Source organism: Cyclopterus lumpus, chromosome 3 (assembly GCF_009769545.1).
Source record: "Cyclopterus lumpus isolate fCycLum1 chromosome 3, fCycLum1.pri, whole genome shotgun sequence".
In the NCBI taxonomy this organism is placed as follows: Eukaryota; Metazoa; Chordata; class Actinopteri; order Perciformes; family Cyclopteridae; genus Cyclopterus; species Cyclopterus lumpus.
This window is the reverse complement of record NC_046968.1, coordinates 22,968,880-22,992,061: the sequence shown is the minus strand read 5'-3', so window position 1 is coordinate 22,992,061 and position 23,182 is coordinate 22,968,880. Positions and strand designations below refer to the sequence as shown.

The 23,182-nt window shown below is 41.7% G+C and overlaps 1 protein-coding gene across 2 annotated transcripts; it reads left to right on the top strand.

The window, feature by feature from the left end:
• The first annotated feature begins 173 nt into the window (after nucleotides 1-173).
• On the top strand, nucleotides 174-18,983 carry cylda (cylindromatosis (turban tumor syndrome), a). Of its 2 annotated transcripts, XM_034559954.1 has the most exons (17): nucleotides 174-530; nucleotides 1,526-2,061; nucleotides 3,785-4,096; nucleotides 5,535-5,640; nucleotides 6,384-6,485; nucleotides 7,076-7,192; nucleotides 9,333-9,721; nucleotides 10,551-10,716; nucleotides 10,812-10,953; nucleotides 11,565-11,687; nucleotides 12,019-12,110; nucleotides 12,481-12,547; nucleotides 13,298-13,430; nucleotides 14,427-14,535; nucleotides 14,778-14,896; nucleotides 15,213-15,429; nucleotides 16,637-18,983. In XM_034559954.1, the coding sequence occupies exons 2-17, from the start codon at nucleotides 1,570-1,572 to the stop codon at nucleotides 16,819-16,821; spliced, it is 2,871 nt and encodes a 956-aa protein (XP_034415845.1). In that variant the 5' UTR covers nucleotides 174-530; nucleotides 1,526-1,569; the 3' UTR covers nucleotides 16,822-18,983. The 2 variants fall into 2 exon arrangements, with proteins under 2 accessions (XP_034415845.1, XP_034415854.1); XM_034559963.1 differs by lacking the exon at nucleotides 7,076-7,192 and having other exon boundaries at nucleotides 16,637-16,831.
• The last annotated feature ends 4,199 nt before the right edge of the window (nucleotides 18,984-23,182 follow it).

Genomic DNA, 23,182 nt, shown 5'->3' with positions numbered 1-23,182 from the left:
CACCACTACCTGGCCAGAGACTGCATCGTCTGCCCTGAGAGCTACACTTCAACCTAACTATGTGTTCTGCCATTCATGGGAAAACCCCACAGAAGCGGGTTTACAAACGTAACGAACAGCCAATCAGCGCTTGGAACCGAAAAGGACCGACCAATGCGTGCCAGGGAGCGTATGACGTCCCACATTATGTTTCGTGAGGTCGTCTCCTGTAAATAATATACCTCGTAGCCGTAGCGATACACTGTATTATTTCACGTATTTCACATGGAGAGCAGATATATCTAAATGCTGACAGCATACCGTCGAGGTTGGCAGTCCTCTGCCAGCCCGCTCGCCATCGCTCGGCTCGCGAGGCCAACTTTACCGTGATACTTGGCTGGTTTTGGACGCTCGCATTAGCTAGCCATTCAGCTAATCAGAGGTTATTACGGGAGGAATCTAGCTCGTTTCCAGAGGCCTGTGTCTCAATGAGATGGACACCTGAGATGACAGTCTCCTGTGTTCTCTAACTGAGCTGACGCGTATCAAAGGTAAGTGTCGGCGTCGTCGGTATTGAACGCGAATGACTATTTTCATGGCTCTTTGGCTGGCGGTTCGTTAGCTACTTCCCTCTCTTAAAGGGCCTGTGAGTGACAGCTTCTGCGTGGAGATGACACCCCGCTGCTTTGGTTGTCAGGCAAAATGTGAACGAAAAACGTGTCGCCATACGGCTGTCAGGGATGGTGAAACTGGCATAAACACAGTTGTAATCTGTGTGGCCGTCACATCAGCGGACGGGCTGCAATGAATGGCAGCACCAGGTTGAAATCCCTTTCAATTGTCTAGTTACCTGCTTGCGGGCGCTGAACGGCGTCAGCCAGAACAATATCACCTTTATCTATCATGTTTCTGCTGATATTACAACATGTATTGAAAACAACAATATGATAACCGAGTTGGCAGCACTGTCATGCTTGAAACAAATGACAGAATGAAAGTGTGTTCTGGACTGTGGTGGTTGATCATTTCTGAGGTGTCATCAGGGGAAATCCAGTTGTCTGGTATTTGAGTCTCGCCCTGTGTGTTCGAAATGTCAAACTGAATATTTGAATATTCAAATGTGTCACACGAGGATCTGCTAAAACAACAGGGATGACTGGCCAGCAGATAGAGAGTGCACATCATGAGCTATTACATTTCTCACAGAAATCCACGTCTATTTTGATTAAAGAGCAGTAATCGTCTACGTAAGACTCAAAGTTACATTTCAGATCTCAATCTATTGTTCACAGAACAATTCATCATTTCCCCTCACCTTAAAGCAATTAAGATTGTTACCAAATGTTCCATCATGGTTAGTTTATTTCAACGTCTTCATTTGATTAATGAATGAATTATTTACGTCAAAGTCTGTGACATATTGTATTTTGAAATGATCAAATAAAAGAATGAAAACATCCTTCACTCATCATTCAATTGTATGTGTCTCCTCCTTGAATTGTTATTATTTAATTTTTAAGTGGTCATTTGTTGTTTCTTCCTACAGGTCAAGCTTGCCTTGATGTTGGACCTCCTGCCTAGCATGCAGCCATGAGCTCTGCCCTGTGGAGCCAGGAGAAGCCCAGTGGGGGCTACAGGGAGGACTGGCGCTTCTACATGGTCATAAAGGAGTGTACGGTGGAGAAGCCTCCCCAGAAGACCCTGAGGATCCCCCGTGGCAGTCTTGGTCAGGCCTGCCAGGAGCGCAACAGCCTGGGGAGAACACTGCCCCCATGCAAGGGCAAAAAAAGTCTCCGCATCCTGGACCAGACCAACGTGGTGCTGAGCCTGGACGAGCGGGACGTCTTGGAGCTGGACGAGAAGCTGGCTGAGCTGCTGTTCCCCATCACTAACTGTGAGGAGCGGTATGCCCTCCTCTGCAACAAGTCAAGGCTAGAGCGGGTCCGCGATATTGACTGTGGTTCGAAGGTGCGCGTCCAGCTGCGCTCAGGGGATGAACCTCTGCCTGGTGTGGTTCGCTTCAAGGGCCCGCTGCTCCCTGACAGAGCCCTCTCTGGAATCTGGTTTGGAGTGGAGCTGCTGGTGAGAACTTACTTGTCTTTTGTGTTTTTAGAGATTGACGTAGCTATTCTTTCTTTCCTCTGTGATTTTTTTTTTTTTCAAGAGAGCTCTACTACGGTAGGAATATACATTTGAGTCTTGAGACATTGTTTAAGCCGCACAGTACAAATGAGACATCTCATCAAGAAAGTCAGTTTCAACTTGAAAAGAATACATACAGATGTGAAACCAAAAGCAGAATTGCAACTAAACATCACTGCAACTGTGAATACTTTTTCTATAGGAAAAGTACAAAAGAAACAGCCAGGATGTGGCTATTGAGAGCATCTGGAAACCAGCTGATTTGCTTGTAACGCTTAAAGCCGCATCAGAACCACAGTACAGCAAATCAAAACACACACTGTCTTTATTTATTAAGAAGAGATGTACCATGGCCTTCATTAAGTTAAAGTGCTCATCGCAATTGCGATGTAATGAAGTGTTTGTACTCTTGTTCTTAATAAATACGATGGACAGAACTATGAGATTTTGTGAGCAACACCATTCAGTTGCTGGATTATGAGTTTGCTATTTTAAGCTCAATACACTTTAGTATCAACATACATAGGAGAAACAATGCAAAGAGTAAAACCAGGTGTATTCATTTAGATTGTGCACACAAATGTATGCGTCTCCACGTTCATGTGTGCAGTAGTGTGTGCAACTGGGACCCTGCAACAAATCAAAGTTTCTGCTGACTATTGTAAAGCTATTTTGGTGACTGTTTGGCGCTGTTTGTACAGAGCACAAGGCAGTGCTTCCGAGGTAGAAGGAAATGTTAAATATTCACAGTTGTGTGACATTTGCAATGACAATGTCACATCTCGACACTTTGTGTATCCCATTTGGTTTTGACTTGCTGAAACTGCAGGATTAAATGGTGTACATGTTGGACTGTCAGATGTCAACATTCTTTGGTTATTGTCTGCAAAGTGTATTCTTAATGTCTGCCCTTTCTTAAGCTTTAAAGATAGAGACGGGTTACATGTTATTTTAGAGACGGCTGAAGCAAAGCAGTAGTATTTTTACCAACACAAGGGCAAACTTTTGTTATTTATTACTTTTAATCTCAACACTAAATCTGATTATTTGATGTCATGCTATTCATTCTCTACCATATGTACAGCAAGTTACACAATACAAAGGGCTGCTTATTGCAGAACAATGTTGTTTTTATTCTACTGAGTCCAGCTGGCGTCGTCTTGAGTGGGCTGATGGAGATCAAACCTTCAGACCGTAGCTCAGGCCTCAGTTTGCACAATGCTTCAGATGCAATTCAGATTTTCATGCCCCTATGATGAGTCAAACCCATATCTAATTAGCATGTGAGAAGCGAGGCACAATACATTGTGCCTCACTTCTATCTATATATATATATATATATATATATATATATATATATATATATATATATATATATATATATATATATATATATATATATATATATATATATATATAGCGAGGAGCATCCTGCATCTGTGCTAGAACTTTTTGTCATGTCAAGTCATATTCCTGCTGCAGTAATCGATCTTATGCGCTCGCAGCTCTATGATGCTTACTTCCCTTCAGTGAAAACTGCTGAGTAAGCAGCCTCGCTACCTGCTCTACTTTTTATGACAATAAGTTGCTCATTCCTCTTGCTCCGGTTCTGTCTCACTCTGTACACTTGTCCCATCATCCTTCCTTTACTTCCGTCTCCCAGGAGGAGGGCCGGGGCCAGGGCTTCACGGAGGGCTCCTACCAGGGCCGACAACTCTTCCGCTGTGAGGATGAGTGTGGTGTGTTTGTGGCTCTGGACAAGCTCGAACTCTGGGAGGATGATGATGACGAAGCCTTGGGTGAGCTAGAGGTGGACCACGTCAATCTGGTGGAAGAGGACCAGGACTTCCCTCCACTGGAGATCAACTCCAGGGTCCTGGTGCAGACCAGGGACGGGCCAGAGAGAGGCACCATCATCTTTTGTGACCTGCTGCCGGGCAATGAGAGCCTGGGCTACTATGTGGGAGTTGACATGGTGAGTAATGTTCTTTCTAAATAGTCGAGAGTTATTGTATCCACAACTGTATGTCTAAAAATAATCAGCAGGTTAACTGAAAAAAATAATAGGCAAATGCACACAATCTAAGATTCCGGCTACTTTCTAGGAAATGAATGCAAAGAAGTTCTAAATCAATTTACTCCCTGACAATATGACTTGTTTCCTTGACTTTGTGGATTGAATTAATTGCCCCGCAACTTGTACCGACCAAGAAACAGTCCGTCTTATGAACCCTTGTAAAATGGCAATTCGATTTTGACTTATAGGTGTTTGATACATGTAAATTGATGAGCTAGGAAAGTAAAAATTGATTTCCCAAAATGTCCAACTTCTCTTTTATATACAGTTCACTGCTGGTCCCTGGCATTCAAGGCTCATCTTTAAACAAATCCTAATTATACACATTCAAGTTAAACTTAACTTGATTTCTCATGTCATGTGCATGGCCTCTAACTTTCACTTTGATCGTTTATTTTAAAGGCCACCATGTTGAGATTATAAAATAATTATAACATAAAATTGTGATATTTTCTTACATGCCTAATTTAATGCTAGTTTCGTGTTTAATTTCATCTAATTATCAACATGTTCTGACGTGGTCAGCGTTACATTTCAGTAGCTGTTTATAATGAAGTGAGATGATGTTTCAATCACGAACGGATGCTCTGCCATCTTTGTTGCAGTTTATTTATTTTGAACTGTCCCCGACTCAGTCGAGTGTCTTTGTTTTTCTTATGACCGCTTGTTTGTATGTTGAGGGAACGTGTCTTGTTTCCTCGGATCACAGTAGCTGGTATCTATGACTACTGTTGTCAGGCGGGCGAGGTATTGTAGTCATAGAGAGATTGAAACACATAACTGAGGCATTTGACTGCTGATCGTTAGCAGCAGCAGCAGCGGCAGCGGCAGCCCACTCGGTGCATCTGAGCCACCCACACAAAGGCAAGGCAGTCACGCGGGGAGTGAGGTAAAGACTTAGTGCTGTATGACCCAACAGCATGGCAAGGGGCCAGCAGGCAGCTGAGGAGAGCCCACTGCTCTGCCTCACTCTGCGTCCAGCCTCGCCCTGCCTTCTCTAGCTAGTGGCACCGGCCTCATGCTTGTCGTAGATTATCTCGCTGGAGCAGAGTCTCGGAATCCAAAGTGAAGAAGGAGAATAGTGTGGTTGGGCTTGCAGAGAAAACGGAAGATTTGGAAGATTTGCTGTTTTTTGGGGGTGGAGAAGAGGAGATGAGCAGTTTGGATCATAACACCACAGAGGATCCAGCTCGAGCATAATTTTTAGAGCGATAAGACGTCTTTATGCTCCGAGAAGATAGTAGGGGCAAGAAGCACGCGTGGCACCTGGTCAGCTTTGCAGAGATGAAGAACGCCTGGCAGAGTTCTACGGTTCTCACGTCTCCAACTCTTTCAGGACAATCCTATCGGGGACTGGGATGGTATGTTTGACGGGAAGTTGCTGTGTAATTTTGCCAGTTTGGAGCACACTCGACTCGTCCCCATCTGTGACGTAATGCCAGGTGAGTCGCCTCGTATTCGTCCCTGTGTTTGGGCCATGTGTATGTCGTCAAACCGTGATTCAGCTGTGCTGCTCTTGGACCAGCTCTGAGCTCCCTCCGAGCGTTCTGAGTTTGTGTTTTGCTTGCAGCGGGAACAGAGAGCCTTTTGTGTTGATGTTTCACTTGTTTTGAAAGCCAAGTGAGATACTCGGGCCCTTTGTTCCCCACATTGGCATATTGATTTGTTTATGTGTGCTACTGTCGCCTCTCTGACTAAATCTTGAAGTTACTTTATTTTGCAAATTTCTCATTTCCCTTCGAAAGACTTTCTTTTTTGCACTCTATACAGACTACATTGCTGTCACTCATTAGAGCTACTTTCAAATATACCCTGAACATAATTTGTTATTCATTTGTTCCTTATTTGACATGCTTCCGATACTAGACAGTCCAGTGAGAAATACATATCGTCAAACTTATGTTAGTGTGCAGTTCAATTCAAGCTCTTTTTGAACCTTCCATAAGCAACACATCTGTGAAACGTGTCATACGTTAAAAGTTTCTTGAAGTTAGGGAAACTAATATAGAGTCTTTATACTGCTTGGTGGTTATTTAAAATGACTGCAATGACCAATTTAAAACCATTAAGGGGAACATACACTCATACACACATTGCAAGTGGGCTGTGGATGACATTTGGTATTTTAACGTAGGCTGATAAGTGTGTTGTGCCTCTAATGTGGATGCATTTCTGGGCTTTGCAGAATATTCCATGCAGGACCAACGGCTGCAAAAGCACAGTTTTGCCCCCAGAGGCACCAACAGTGACAAAACGTCCTCTGGCCAAAGCAAACCAAAGAGCAAAGGTACTGCACTGCTGTCACGATACACACGTAACTGATTGGTATGATGATCATTCTTTAGGGTGCTTTCCATCAAAATTGTTGGTTGAGATTCTACAAATATTAAAAAGACAAATTTTGATTTTCTACTTCTAATTATTCCTCTGATGCTATTTCCTGTTGGAGGTGACAAAGTCTTTTGTTTGACAACTCTATAAACAAAACAAAAAAAGTTTTTTTTTATCAAACTTTAAAATATTTAGGCAAGCGAAGCTAAGAATAACAACAGAAAAACACTTTTGCTGGAAAACTTCTTTAAAAAGATAATAATAACAAAGGACATGCTTAACTCCATTTTCTTTTCTTTTTTACAAGAAACTCCCGTCGCAGCTGCTTCGATTTGATGTGAAGGGAATGTGTTGCTACCTTTATCGCTTTTATTGTCTCTTTTTGTGTTTCTTTTATGCAGTTGTTGATTAATTTCCCTTTTTTAAATTAATTTCTTTTCTACGATTGGTCTGCTCTCAAACACACACACACACACACACACACACACACACACACACACACATGCTTATCTGTGTGTTTTTGTCATGTACTTGTGTTATTTACAGGATTAGGTCATCAGTGTGGCAGTAGAAGCAAGTCTGAATTTTACTATACTTTAAATGGCAGCACTGTTGATCCCCCCACCCAGTCCAAATCCAAAAGCACATGGTACATTGATGAAGGTAAAACACGGGGGACTCATGGGATGTCAACCATCTTACCGGCAAGCTCCTGTTTTCAACAAGCTACAAACTACTCTGTTTCACTAAGGCACGCCTTAATCTATATACTTTTGATTTACTAACATTGGTGGATCTGGGGTCCCATTCCTGCCCTGTACTAGAAGACGTATGTATTCTGGTACTGTGGGTTGCAATAAATAGATGTGTCCTTCAAAAGTAGCAATTGGTAAAGTAATTTATGGGAACCTATTTCTCCCACCTGCTAAAAATGTACACATTGTTTTTTTGATCATCAAGTGAGTTTTGGGAATCGTTTTGTACTTGTATGACTCAAGGTTTCTCATAAAATGAATGACAATAGTAACAATGATGAGTTTCTCCTAATATCTCAAATTGAGAAACGTATTCTTAAATGTTTAACATTTACATTCAAACTGCAGTTGGTCACTTTTTTTTATAAAAATAACTTCTTTTTTGTTATCCTGTTTGCTTAAACTGTCTCTATATCCAGTTCGTAGTCCATGAGGCAGATCATGTCAGGAAAGGAATGTTTTCACAGATTCTGTCTCATGTACCTATACATCTATATACTGTCAGGATATAGTGACAGTTTGAGCAAAATATAATGAAAAGTTATTTGTGTAGATGTTACCAACTGTAGCTTTAATACTTGTACTCTATTGCATTTCTAATCTAGTACAAGGTAACATTATAAGGTTTTTTTCATACTGTAGTGTCTCCACTGCATATTATTTGTCCAGGAGTTGACTGCTTCCTGATATTGAAATATCTCATAGTTCTGATATTGCACCGCCATAATCACAAGAAACCTTGAGCTACATAGCCTTTTTTTTTGTTTTTAACTTCTTTACCAGGTGGGAGAAATGGAGTTCCATCACTGTGTGTGTGTATATGTAGGTTATGCACTGTAATTACTCCATTCTGGGATCAAATAAAATGGATGCCCCAAACATGGCTTGTGGAAAAACAATTAGTAGTTTGTTGCAGTAGCTTGCTATGAAAACCTTCCCACTAGTCTTGTCCTTCATTACCATTTTAATGTGATAGTCCACCTGCATGGAGTAAGTGGTGTCGCCCTAAGGCTTTTAATAATGCTCAGTGCTGCAAATAACTCCTTAACTGGTTGTTGTCTGGGGCTGCAGATTGCCTTTTTAAGATGAACCTTTCTGCGTGAGGCTGTTTGCAAGCCAGCGCATTAGTAAAAGCCGTTATTTATAGTGTTGGGACTCATTCACCGATTTCATTCAGCACATTGTGTCATTGTTTTGGTATTTTCATTCACAGGACACACGTTCGACCCCCATTGCTCATGTCATCACCATTGCGTGTCAGTTGTGAAAAATCTGATACGCTTCCTAAAACGCCACCTTCACCGACTGATTTAAATATACACATCTTTCTGGATATTAACTCAATATTCAGTTTCTGGTCACGTTCTGGAGGCATCACAAATCAACCAAAATGTACAGAGATGCACGTCAGCATCATGTCAAATTCTAGCATGTTAAATAACCGGTGTTGCCTCTCCAGGCAAACCGATTACTTGAGTGTCTGTCAAAAGTATTTCAATACGAAAGGCAGAAAATAGTAGGGGTCAGTCATAAATGGCTGACGTGCCATTTTCACAACTGCTTACGCTTCCTCTGAATGTATCACTATTGTAAGTATCATTTCCTCAGGGTCACTTCACACTTTGGGTTATTTTTCTTCCTGATTATGAGACTACAAACTCCTATGGTTGTCTCAGTGGTGGAATATTTCAGCATATATATATATATATATATATATATATATATATATATATATCTGAAAGGGGGGTATGCCACTTTATTCAAGAATTCATGCCGTCTGTCATGACAGTTCAAAATGTCCCAAGACGCTGAGATAGTTTCGGTACAAAATATCAAAGCGCTTTACGGTTGACATTTATGAAAACTGATCTCTGTGGAGCCAAATACCTCCAGTGTGCAGGTTGCTTTCTTCCTTGACTTATTAAACCAGGTATCACACTTGATGTTTAGTTACTCTTATATGACCAATAGTGAAGACAGCCTTCATTATGGTGTGTTTTTACTCTTAAATGTACAATAAGTTTTGGTTTCTGGTTTCTCTCCTGCAGTTGGGGAGGACCCCGCCAAGTCACTTACTGACACGCCCCCTGACTTCAACCAGTCCTCCCCGCCCTCCAGAGCCCCGCCTTCTGCCTCACTGTCCAGTGACAACAAGTTCCACTCTCTGCCCTTCAGCCTGAACAGGAAGACCGGGCCCATTGACAACATGAGCCATGGGCCTCTCTCCCTTTCCGTCCAGTCGGTGATGGGGGAGCAGCCCGAGCCCCCGTCACCTGTTGCCCCTCCCTCACCGCATCCGTCGACGCCTCCCCGAGGACAGCCCGGTCTGGAGGTGGGCTCTCTGGTGGAGGTGAAGGAGAACCCCCCTCTGTGTGGTGTCATCCGGTGGGTGGGCCTTCCTCCTGGCCTGCTGGAGCCTTTGGCTGGGCTAGAGCTGGTAAGGCAACACTTAGTAGACTTTGAAGTCTGATCTAGTTTTCAGTATCGGTACGTGGGGACAAAGAGCTCGTTTTGATCACGCACACATGTATTGCATGTCTCTGGTTGATGAGCTGGGAAGGATATTTTGGACCATGTTGATTATGTAACATGTCATAACTGTTCAGGTAAAAACAAATTTACCACCAACGTTGCTTGATTCATTTAAAGAACATTTTGTGAAAAATGTAGTTTGACATTTTTAGGAAATATGCTCATTTACTTTCTTGCAGAGAGTCATCTTAAAAATATCTTTTAATGCTCTAATATCCGTGAAATATAAAGCTGCAGCCGGGTAGCTTAGCATAAAGACTAAACATGGAAACAGCTTGCCTTGCTGTATTTGAAAGTATTTGCCTACTGGAACCTAAAGCTCACTGAATATAATTTTACCTTGTTTGCTTAATCCCTACAAAAAAAAGAAGAAGCGTAAAAATTATATAAAAATGTATTTCACGGGGGTGTAATTATCCGGGCACAGTGATTTCCTCTATACTGTGCTGGTTGCCTGGCAGCCTCATGGTGACAATAAGTCTCAGTCAGAGAGTCACAGCCCAAAATGTTGAACTTCATTTTTACGAATATTTATGTGCACATGGGGAGTAAAATGCAGCATATTTGTCAATAAGCAGCCAGTCACTATTAAGTCGATTACAATAAATATCGCACCAGGCAGTCCCAAGTTATTTAGAAAAAGACTGAATAAATGAAAACCTATGTTTGTTTGTTTTTACCACATTACTTGTCAGTAATTGATTCGATGACGTGATCTTCATCTCCTCCTCCAGGAGGAAGAGTGCCCCGGTTGCACTGACGGCACCTTTAAAGGTACGCGGTACTTCACCTGCCCCCCCAAAAAGGCCCTGTTCGTTAAGCTCAAGTGCTGCCGGCCCGACTCCCGCTTCCCGTCGCTGCATCACTCCTCCAACCCCATCGAGCGGTGCAACTCCATCGGTGAGTCCGTAGAACTGGGATAATTAAGGCGATGCACCAAATTATTATACTCTTATCTCCAAAAAGCTTTACACTTTTACTGTGTGTTTATGCAGCATTTGGAGGGTATTTAAGTGAGGTAGTACACGAGAACACTCCTCCCCGCACAGAGAATGATGGTCTGGATGTCATGGTAGGAAAAAAGAAAGGCATCCAGGGCCACTACAACTCCTGCTACCTGGATTCTACCCTCTTCTGGTCAGTACTCTTTCACAGTTAATACTTTATCAGCTACAGTGTATGCCATGTTGTATTAACGTCTCTGGACTTCAGTCATATTGATTGACTATATGGTGCTTCTTCAGCCAGCAGTGCTGTTTGCCCAGAGGCAGAAGCTTATTAGTCAACTGTTTTGACTTTGCCCACCGGCTCTATCAGGAGTTGTGTGTTCCTGCTGTGAGCATTTTGCTGGATAGTGGCACATCTGTTTCTGCCACAGGACCGTTGAGCAAAGCAGTCGACTAAAACTTCTTCCCCAAACTACAGGAGATCCCATGCTTTGAGAATACTTCGACCAGTTTGGAGTTTAACATTTTTCCTTTAATTTTAAGTGATAAAAAACACTTCCAAGTCAAGTTAGATTCTATGGGAAAGTATTTCACGAGTAGAAAGTTTTTTTTTTTTTATCAACCATACAATATATACAAATGTAATCGAACAAACGTCATTATGTCCATCATATACATTTTTACAATATCTGTGTCAGCCAAAGATCATGGTAAATATATAATTTACCTTACATAGATATGATAAAAGAAACACACATATCAGTTATGAATGAATTCTGTGTTGTACATTGTGCTCCGCAGTCTGTTCTCCTTCAGCTCTGTACTGGACACGGTTCTGCTGAGACCTCGCTCAAAGACAGATGTGGAGTATTACAGAGAGACCCAAGAGCTGTTACGCACAGAGATAGTCAACCCCCTGCGCATGTAAGTCCGAGTGGTGTATTGCACACATCCCCATGACTCGCTCTGTAGGTTTTGACTCGGTGTTCTCATCTCCTGTGTTATGGATTGTGTTTTTGACTCGATTATTCACAGGAAGCTAAAGATGATCAAGACACGAATGCTTAAGTTGCTGCCGGACCTTTTTAAATCTGAGTTTACAAATCAGATAAATTAATGAATAAATACCGGAATATTATAAATTGCATTATTTACTTCATCATCAAACCTTGAATGTAACATCTGATGCAAAATGTGACGAGACCAAACGTGACCAGTTTGCCAGCTTGTCACCGGTGCGTTCTTTGTCCTGCAGACACGGGTACGTCTGTGCTACTAAAGTGATGAAGCTGAGGAGGATCCTGGAGAAAGTAGAGGCTGCCTCTGGGTTTACATCTGAAGAAAAAGGTGGGGAGAATGGGACAGATACGTTATTAATTGGTCTTTCAACAGTTTCTCATTCCTCTTCCTGCTCATTGTCATGAATTTGACTCACTAGCATGACGATTGTTTCAACTTCTTTGTACTGGTGTTGAGAATCAGAATTGTTATGATGTGACCTATTCTTGAATAAGCGGCTATACTGATGAAATACCTTTTTTGAGGATAAAACCAGCTTTTAAGAACCTAATATATTATACTGCTGCAAGACACAAGAAATGAGGAATCGGCTTACATTCACGTCATCGACTTCTCAGGTTTAACAGTCTCCACTAGATGGCAGCATTGACACAGGAACGTTGCCTCACATCTCATTGAAGCACATCTTGTGTTGCAGATCCTGAGGAGTTCCTTAATATCCTCTTCCATCACATACTGAGGGTGGATCCGTTGCTGAAGCTAAGGTAAGGGTCAGTTGCCTTTTTGGCAAAAAAAAAAAATCTCTTTGGATTCTTTTTGTGCGTAAAGGCACAAATAAACTTTTACCGAGCAAAAGATAGTTTTGTAATGCAGGTTACTTCTCACACAGGAACCATTCGTTTGACATGCACATGACACTCTGCAGACGCAGTTCCAAACACATCACTGCTGCTAAACCACAGAAGTCGTCAGTATGTAGATTTGCGAAAATGGTTCATTTCTGCAGACTGTGTGGGCAAAGTGGTTTAACTGTAGTGATTTTGGTCACGATATGAAAACTCCCTTTTTAATAGTCATGTTTTATGCTCTTTGGAATTCAGATGAACATAATTTGGTCTCCTGTATGATTGGGTTATGCAGTAGTATTTCTATAGTAATGCTTTCATACCAAAGCCAAATAGTGACCAACTCACTGCATTGTAAAGCCACGTCATGTCACACGACTAATCTGAAACATGTACCTGGATTAGAAGTAAATGTATGCAGTGCTGAGTCTCTCTTTACAGTTTATCAGGCACAGGAGACGGAACATGTTTTTATTAAATGTCAAGTTAAACTTTTGATCATCAAGCAGTTTGATGTCAACATTTAACTGCTTTCAATAGAAGAAGAAAAAAGTATATCTATTGTTGGCACAACAGGAAATCCTTTTAATATCTGCACAGATTACAGTTGTCCTATTATTATTTTTTTGTGTCCTGAGAGAGGAAGATTGAATACGACTTGTTTTCCAGGTCAGCAGGACAGAAGGTCCAGGACTGTTACTTCTACCAGATCTTCATGGACAAGAAGGACAAGGTGGGAGTTCCCACCATCCAGCAGCTCCTGGAGTGGTCTTTCATCAACAGCGACCTCAAGTTTGCGGAGGTGAATTTCTTTTTGTTTAAACTAATCGATGAGCTTGAGTTAGGTAGAAAGATTGGTTTTCATGCACTATTTCATCATTGTGTAATTTTGTACTGCAACTGTACTAAAACTAATCGTCTGAAAATACCCATTAAGGTACTTTTAGTGTGTCCAGTGTGAGCAATGGCTCCCCCCTGTGTTAATACACAATCCTAGTTTGTATCAGGGTACATAGCTATAGTTGTTCTTGTTCCTAAATCAAAGTTTATTAAATTAGACCGTAAGTCTTTTGGTTGTTTCAATGTTGATGAGGAGAACAAAATGTTTTTTAGGTAAACAAATGTAGTGTCATCTGCCACGGCTCGTGCAGTGATCTACAGTTTATTTAAAAGTTTCCCAATCAGCAATCGCCTAATCTTTCTGGTTTTCACTGACATGAAATGCATTAATAAACAACAAATTACATTCCTATATAACTCCATTAATTTACAATTCAGAGCCAGTGCTGTAAAGAGGAGCTCCACACAGCGTGTCTATTTCCATGTCCTGTCTTCCAGCCTGTCAGCCGGCGCTACCGACCGCACAGCTCCAGAAATGAGGCGCTACATTACAGGACTGTGTGTCCTAAGATAACAGCAATCCTAGAAATGCACTTTCTGGATCAAAAGCAGGTTCCACATTCAAACAAGAAATGTAGAACATAGATCACACAGAGTAGTTGTATGTCCTAGGTATGGAGGTACCGAAACGTACGATTTTTTAAAATCCCCATTTACTTACCTTTTAATTACCCTAGAAAAGAAATGTTAACTTTAAAAAAAGAGTTTTTCATCTTTATTCACTTTCACAGACATACTTGCTCGGGTCTGTAATAAGTTATATGTTAAGTACAAAGTGTAGACTCTTCCACACATGAGTTGTGATTTCAGTTCCTGCGTGCAGCGCTGCTTAATAGTCCATGCTGCTTTGTTGATGACCACATAAGTTTTCTCTGTCTCTGTGTTTCCTGACCGCCAGGCTCCCTCCTGCCTTATCATCCAGATGCCCCGCTTTGGCAAGGACTTCAAAATGTTCAACAAGATTTTCCCCTCATTAGAGTTAGACATCACAGACCTTCTTGAAGACAGTGAGTTGTGGCTAGTAATTTTTTTCCCAGTGTGATGTGTTCTTGCCGATCGATGGCGTTTCATGGCTGCGTGGCATTTGGTAATGAAATCCCGCTGAGTTGTCACTGCTACTCAACTAAGATGGAAGGAACCTTTTTTTTTCTTTCTCTCTTTTCTTTTCTTGTTTCCAAAACTTGAGAAATAACTTTTGTGCAGTGCGTCAGGCGGAATAAATATTTGTGTTTTTTTTTTTATTATCCAGCTCCAAGGGAATGTCGTATATGCGGAGGCCTGGCTCTCTACGAGTGTCGAGACTGTTATGAGGACGGGGATATCACGGCGGGCAAGATTAAACAGTTCTGTGAAAAGTGCAATACGCAGGTAATCAACGAAGGCCATTATTGCAACACCAACAAAAACTAAGTGGCAAAGTGTGGGTCTGGTTCATCCATTTGGTGGCGCCAAATCCAAAGGAATCAATCTGTCTCAGTGCAGTCTCAAGTGCTGTAGCACAAGAGTGGCTTCTTCAGTAGATTGTAACGCATGGTCCCGTCATTTCACTTGCCATATATTGAAATATTCTTGGATTTCTATTTTAATTGCTCATCTGGCAGTACGAATGCTCAAATGTACTTTTATTTCCTGTCATCTTTAATAATTGTATGTGATGGTGTGTACCTGCTCGTGCTGATTTTAGGTCCACCTCCACCCGAGGAGGAAAGCCCATCGGCACGGCAAACTGTCCGTCCCCAAGGAGCTGCAAGACGGTACGGGGCGGCAGGGCAGTTTCCCCCGCCAGAGGATGGAGCTGTTTGCCGTGCTGTGCATCGAAACCAGTCACTACGTGGCCTTCGTGAAGTACGGCAGCGCGGATTCCGCCTGGCTCTTCTTCGACAGCATGGCTGATCGCGATGGTAGGTGTCACGGCCTTTTGTTATGGCATCAAACTGCTCCGTGAAATGAGGTGCAGGATTTTTTTACAGGGAATTGTTTTTTTTGTGTGCAAACACTGGTGAAAGAAGATGGCATTATATGGCCTCAGAAACACTAAGCTAATTAATCACGATGCAAAAAAGAAAAATCCACGTACTCGTGCAATTACTTTACATTTGTAGTTTGAACCAAAGTTATGTTTTGTACTGTAAGACTTTGAGATACAATGCAAGTATTTATTCTTCCTGTAATATCAGATATGACTGCCACAGCGCCTTTTTATAATAGCAATGGCAATTGTATTTACCATTTTATATATAACACATGGCATAACACATTTTATTACACATAAATTCAAAGCGCTTTACAAAAATATAGGTATGAATCTGGGCATCATAATAACATAAAAGAATACAGTAGTGTACACTAACATACACCTGACCATAAAAAAGAGTCAAATAAAAGACCTACACACATATACACACAGAGCAATTAGCATGTGAATATGGACACAGTTGTGATGGACATCCAATCATCAGGCAGCTTGCTCCAGAAACCTTATAGTCAGCGAGTGAGAAATGTACTGAGAAGCCAAACCAGTTACTTTTTTTCTTCTTTTTTTTTTTACTGGTAGTAACAAGTATAACTCTAATAAATTGAGCTCCAATCTTTAGTAACATTTATTTTAAGGCTACTACTATAGAATATGTTCCTTCCAAATTATTTTGCACATTAGTTTTTACAATTAATGGATTCATTGTTTGATCAGTGAAATGTTTTTTTTCCAAGAAAAGAAAAGTTGCAAACACTCTCTATTGAAAAGTTCACTATTGGAGCTACTGGATTTTTTTTGGTGAAAATAAAAATAGTTTTGTGGACTAACTGATTGATTGATTGAATAGTTTTACGTCTAATGGGTGGTTTATTTTATTTTGGCCAAAACATTAAAGTTTGTAATTTTTTTAATAAAACAACATAATGAATCCTGGAAAGAATAAGTTTAAAGTATTTTACATTCATATCTGCCATTTGTAAGTTCTAGGTCACTGTTTGATGTGACCGGATGCTTTAACTCCTAGTAATTTAGTATTCCAAACACAAATAATAAGTTGTGAATATGATGGGACTAAGGCTTCGCTGCTCCAAATGATCACATTGTTTCTAACGATGGTGTGTGTGGCTTTGCAGGAGGGCAGAACGGTTTCAACATCCCCCAGGTGTCCCCCTGTCCGGAGGTGGAGGCCTACCTGAAAATGACCCCGGAGGAGCTGCACACCCTGGATCCCAAGAGCATCCAGGGCCAGGCCCGACGCCTGCTGTGTGATGCGTACATGTGCATGTACCAGAGCTCGACCATGAGCCTGTACAAGTAGAATCCTCTACCCCCCCCCCCCCCCCCCCCCCCCCCCTCCCCTGCCCCTAAGCCACACCACCTCCCCAAGGGCAGGAGATTCCCAGAAAGGACAAAAATTAAAAAAACAAACTAAAAGAAGAAAGGCTGCCTGCCAGCAGGGGTGCTGTCCAGAGTTAACCCTCTCCACCCTGCCGCTCCTCGATGCCTGCCCATCTCTGGAGGCTGGAGAGAGGGAAGAGAGGGGGAGAAGCCTATTTGCACTGTGCATCAGTTGAAGTGTCGTGTTCTTCATGTAGCTTCCCTGTGTCTCACAGCTGAGCATCGGTGGTGGATGATGAAGCAAACGCAGGCCTTACAAAGATTCACTCCCTGTTCAGGGAGCGAGTGGGAGAAGATGGACGGGGGAGGGCTTGCTCGCATCGCTGCGGCTGACAAAACATGTGCAACAAAAACAAGATGAGCTAGTGGGAGGACCCTGGCCACCTCATTTACCTTAAGAAAAGAGGAGTCCTGCTATTCTTAATCACTGTAAAAGACGGGAGCTTTCCATAATGCGACAATAAGGAAGCGACGCAGTGTGCAAATCCTCATCCAACATGTGTGTGTACTGTTCTTAAAAACTTCTGTAAAAAATCTCTTAGTAGCATAGATTTCTCCAGGTAGTAACATCAACGGTATAGATGTCATCCTTCTGTGCTGTCACATTAACCAGAGTATTCAGCTCTCTGTGAACCGGTTTGCATATTTCCCCATCACGCTGTGTAAATGTCTTTACAGTATATTTTGCAGAAACGGATGTAGCCATTGTAAAAGTCTCACGTTTTACTGCATACTTGCTCAACCAATGCTGCACTTTTGCTCCATCCCCAAGTGGACCTATCAGGAAACATTTAGGTTTTGCTCTTCTTTCTTCCTTCTTTTCTTTCTCCCATTGGAAGTCACAGTGAGTGCTAATTTGTTGGTTGGGAGACATCAGAGTTTTGTGTTACAGAATACAAATGTGCTTCTCCTCTGGAGCTGTAAAGAGCGCTCTGCATCGCTAATGCAGAGTAGATGCCAGATAAATGCATGGAGGGAGACTTGTACAATGGCTCCTGTTGTAAAGCTGGCTGGTGGAGCACTCCGTGCATTCACGGGGTCAATGAGGTGAAATACTGGAAAAGTCTGGCGGTTATCTTTTAAAGTAAGAGAGTGTGATGTGAAGAATTTCACGTGCAGTGTTTTTTTTTTAAGACTTAATCTAAATTATATTTTGTGTTTACGAAGCCTTTTTTCTCTGCCCGTCATGGCAAGTATTGACTCTCGCTGCCTTCCATGAAGATGTGACATGCAATGTTTCCAGCCATGCACTAGATAACAAAACAATTGTGATCAAATCTTATTTATTGTATTCTAATCATATTACAAACTCCTGTGTTGTCCCTTTTTTGAGAAAATGAAAACAGGGTTGATAATACTTGTATGTGTGTGTGTGGGCTCCTTCTCCTCTTTCTCAGTATATTGAAGTGAGTTATTGTCGTTTACGCCGTCTCATAGCAACCACTGAATGTTAATAGTGACACGTTGAACAGTGTGGAGTTAACGAAGGATGGGTGATGAATGAAGCACAAGGCTGGAAACCTTGGGGGACCATGTATACGTATTTAAAGAAAACCATTTAAATTAATTATTTACAAATTCCCTGATTCCATCGTATTCCAATTTTGAAGAATACATAAAGCATACCGTGGATTGAGACACAAAGTAGTTTCTTTTTATACATCACAACACATTGGATTAAAGCAAGAAACTGCACATGTTGGCATCGGCATTATATATATATATATATATATATATTTTTATTTTTTTCCTAAATCACAACTTAATCATGGATTCAGTTGTAAAAACAAGTGTGAAATGGCGTTTTCTTTGTTTCGGGTCCAGCTGACAGCTTCCATGTTGCTCTGCGGTCGTTTCCACTGTCCAGGGATCCTGTCGGGGACTTCCTGTGTGAACTGCTGAAGCGTGTCACTGACTAGAGCCTCGTTCTCTTTGAGAGAAGTCTCACAACAGAGGATGGGATTTTGAAGTTGTTTTTTTTTCTGTCCCATCTGTACAGTATAGACATATGTAACGGGTGGAAAATTAATGTCAGTGATGTTCCTGTAAATGTTAACAAAATAAAGCCCATTTTTAAGGGTATACGCAGCATGTTCTCAGTGATGTCATGATAGCCATAGCATCGAGGACGGGAGGGAGGTCTCTTGCAGATGCTCCGGGCTGGAGATGGAAGGGGATTTGGGAGTTTTCTCCCTGTCACAAACATTTAGTCACGAGAAAAACATTCGGTAAGGGGGAAATTGAGAAATGTAGGCAGGGTAGAAGGCCACCGTGGAGAGTAGTTAACGTCAGAAACCACCTCTTTCAGTGGGATGCTCAATTTCTACATGCAATATATTGCTTGGACATTAAAGGAACTGTATACAATATTCTGAACATTAATATAGCAGCAAACTAATATTAGCTTGGTACATTTATATTGGAGTAATGTCTGTCTGTGTGTGTGTGTGTGTGTGTGTGTGTGTGTTGTTATTCAAGCTCCTCCTTGCTTTGTTGTCCTAGCCGGGCCGGCTGGCTCTTAGTGCATGTTCATGCACATGCGTGTGCCCCACAGGTGAGGTTGAGGCAGCCGCTCTGCACTGCCGTCCCGCGGTGGTTACAGTTGATGATGCCGTCACCGCAGAAGCGTGGCACCGACCCTCCGGTTCCCCTTCAGGTAAACACTGTGAGCTCTGACGCCATTGTTTGCACTGTTGGCACCATGAGCTGTGAGCCGTTTAGAGGCAACCAAAATAGCTCCCATTCCCATTCACTTGTGACATTAAGTGACTTTCACTTCGTCAAGTGGCTGTGAGGGATTCAATCAGCAGCACACAAAAGGAAAGAATCGTCCCATTTGAAATATGTTGAATAGCAACTTAACACCAGCTGAAGGTGATGTAGAACTGTCAGTACATCATGACATCACTTGTTATGTGTGGCCAGAGGTGCCACAAACTTATTAGGTAACTTTTTTTTAAAGATTGTAGACCTACATCTAGCAACCCAGAAATAAGGCTTTTAAATCATTTTTAATGAATTTGGCTTTTTTTTTTTTAACTTTGTTTTCATGCACATTTCTTTTTATACTGGTTGTTTGGCTGTTATGAGTGTACATGCATTGGGTTGGCGTCCATCTTTTACTGCTGCTGAATTACTGTCTTGTTGCTACTGAAATACACTTGAGAAAAAAACTGAAGACCTCCCAAAGCGTTTCCAAATGGATGTTGGATATTTGAGATAACTCCCTCCAGAAAGTAGATATGCAGAATGCTTTTTTTCTTTCTGGATTTCTGCTCTCAATGCTGCTAAAAAAGGGTGCTTTCAACTAACCTCAAAAAACTGAAAGAAGCAGCAACACGTACAGAAACCTGACCGCTGCGTCTATCTCTGATGTAAAATGTTCTGTTACGTGCATGAATTTACTCTAATAGATGTTGGAAGCTTTGTATGGTTAGTATAGCACAGACCTGTCTCATGCCTTACAGCAAGACTCAGTGTTGTGCCTTTGCTGGTTGAGTTGAAACTCTCACATTATTTATACTATAAAATAATAAAAACAAAAACTGTGTGTTGTCATCTTCAGCGAAAAAATGGCAACACACGATGGAGTGAAGGATATTTCTGTGCTTTCTACTGGTTCTGAGTGGCAGAGCGGCATGATGAAGCAATGTCTGTATATCTTCAAGATATACAGACATTCAGACCTTTGCTTATTATGGTTATTATTACTATCATTGTATACTTTTCTGGGAGTCTCTGGAGGCTTAAGCAGTAAAACCTTGTAAAACCTAGCACTCCTTCAGCGATCTGATTCTTTTCTGATAGGATTACCATGATCAAGCCCAATTTCGGCTTCTGACACAGTGATCATCGCCGCTTGGTAAACATGCAACAACAATATGATCGCGGCTTGTTGTGCCGACAGGAAGATGAGAAAGATTACAATAAGTATCGTCTGTTTTTGATCACTTGGTTGGCTTTATTCTTCTATCTGGCCTATATGTTCAGATTAAGTCCACATTCAGTGACCCAATTCCCCAGACAATCTCTGACAAAACGATACCCCGAGATAAATCGGCATGTATTATACATGCATCTCCCCCACAGGAACCCCTATTCCACACCTTACCTCGTTTATTTTTTAGTCAAACTTGAAACCAGCTTAGCAAGCTGACTTCAGAAGTGCCAGATAAGTATTTGTCAACAGAACAGCTGGCACACAATGCCCTCTTGTAGCTTTATGCCACAGCATATGCCAGCCGCTCGTAGCGTGTGGTAATTTAGCCGGGGTTGGTTCTACAGGAACAGATGGGCTCAAGTATTGTTATTCTCGCTCCAGCTCAGGGCCCCTGGGGGGAATCACTAAATAAAATCAAAGCAGATGGACCTCTCTGGGCTAGGCTGTGTTTATGATAAACAGCCAGCACAACCAGTGTCCATCCAACACCTTAACCCCACCCACCTAACAAACTAACAGGAAACAGTATTACAGTAGTTTGCCCTCACCTGCACTGCAGGTTTCTGTTCTCCTTTCACCCAAATAGGAGGCAAACCCAAACAAATGGAAGACAGGAAGTACATTACGACTTAACCTATTCTGTGGAGAGTTTCAATAATTTCCATCCAAAACAAGAAGTCCCTTTTACCTACTTGACCTTAAACTTTAAAATTCTCTCAAAACATGGATACTTCCCTGTCTGACTTCCCTGTTCTTTGCCACTGTCAGAGGACTGTTTTGTTCTTTTACAACCTTGTCAAGATTTCATTGCTGTGGTTCTCACATCCATGCCATAGACACAGGCCTTGGTGGCACTATGGTCATAGTAAACATAGTAATAGGGTAATAATTGTGTCCCCTTGTTGTTATTCAGTATGAGAATGCAGGACAGTTCTCACTAAGCACTGAACTCCAAATCTACGTTCATTCCCATGGGAAAAGACGGCAATAAACAAAGGAATCCTATCAGTGCAGAAGCAAGGTAGATGTCTGAGGCCATTAAGACAACAGGAAAGCGGTGATTTCCGGCACTAAAGATGAAAAAGAGTGGAGCATGAATGGTTTTAAGCCAATCAGTCCTAACTCAATATACCACTTAGGTGTTGTTTTAACTCCATCATGATAACCAGTTTTATTTACTGTCTTCAAAGGTCACCTTGTGATGAAGTCAAAGTAGTGTAATCAACCTAAATGTTTATAGCCAAAAGTGTTAACTCAGCAGTTACTCAGTCACTGTAAGCTATCTTAAAATATTAGTTTGGAGTTTTTTCTTCAAGTTCCACCAGACCGTCGTCTTTCATAATTATCTTGATCGGTTTTCTTTCCGTGGACACGTGTCCCTCCAGGATTACACCCAGCCAGACCTTTAGCCTATCTACCTGTTCAATTCATCAGTCGAGAGTCATGAGTGCCTCTGGCTTGTATCAGGACACAAAACCAGCTTTAAAAGACAAAACTCTTGCCCTTGTGGTTTCTTACTTTTTCAAATCAGTGAGTGCAGGCTTCCAGTTTTTAGCAGATCCAAAACATTATTAAAAAAATATTCTATTATGTCTAAAACATAAATTCATATTTAATCAACTTTTTTTTCTCCTCCCTTTTTGTATGCCATTTGCATTCATATGTTAGACCTAGTTAGACAAGGTTTTTTTTTAATCATTTATAAAATTATACATTAAAATCCAAATTCTGATTCTTTCTGATGTGTTCAAATGTAAAATGAGTATTAACACCCAAAGCTTTTGACATCTTTTTTTCACCAGTGGGTATCAATGCTACTGAAACTGTATTGTAATCTTTACATTTGTACTAGTATAAGTTCTCCTCCCACATTTTCAGAAAGGACCGTGGCCGCTTGGATGAAGAATTAATTGCCTCTAAAGCAACAGCTACCAGATGTTGTTGCTCCTAAGAGCCAGGTGTGCATAAATTGCATATGCAGAATGTGTGTAAAATATTTAAAGTCGTATCTTTCACTTAAGGTGTGAAGTGTTTTTATTGCCCATCACTGCTTTGAGTATAGCGAGAGGAAAGGCCGGCGGCCCCCCTGGGCCTGCCATGCTGGAGCTCAGCACCTGTGGTGTTAAGACTGCGGATGGCGAAGCTGACAGTGAGACTTGGCATGACAGTGCGTCGTGGTGGGTTTGGTGAATGGAAGGTGTGTGTGTGAGCGTGTGTGTGAGTGTGTGTGTGGTGGGGGTGGGTCCATCCACCTGTTCCCCCTCTAATTCTCTCCTGGCTGCCACTTTTAACACTGCATTATTTACAGGTGCTCTCTGGATGGAGCCACAAGCTGCTGTGT

Coding starts and splice junctions, on each gene's coding strand:
- cylda (XM_034559954.1), top strand. CDS start 1,570: ATGAGCTCTGCCCTGTGGAGCCAGGAGAAGCCCAGTGGGGGCTACAGG. Junction 2,062..3,784: donor GGTTTGGAGTGGAGCTGCTG/GTGAGAACTTAC, acceptor TCCGTCTCCCAG/GAGGAGGGCCGGGGCCAGGG. Junction 12,111..12,480: donor GTTTACATCTGAAGAAAAAG/GTGGGGAGAATG, acceptor CTTGTGTTGCAG/ATCCTGAGGAGTTCCTTAAT.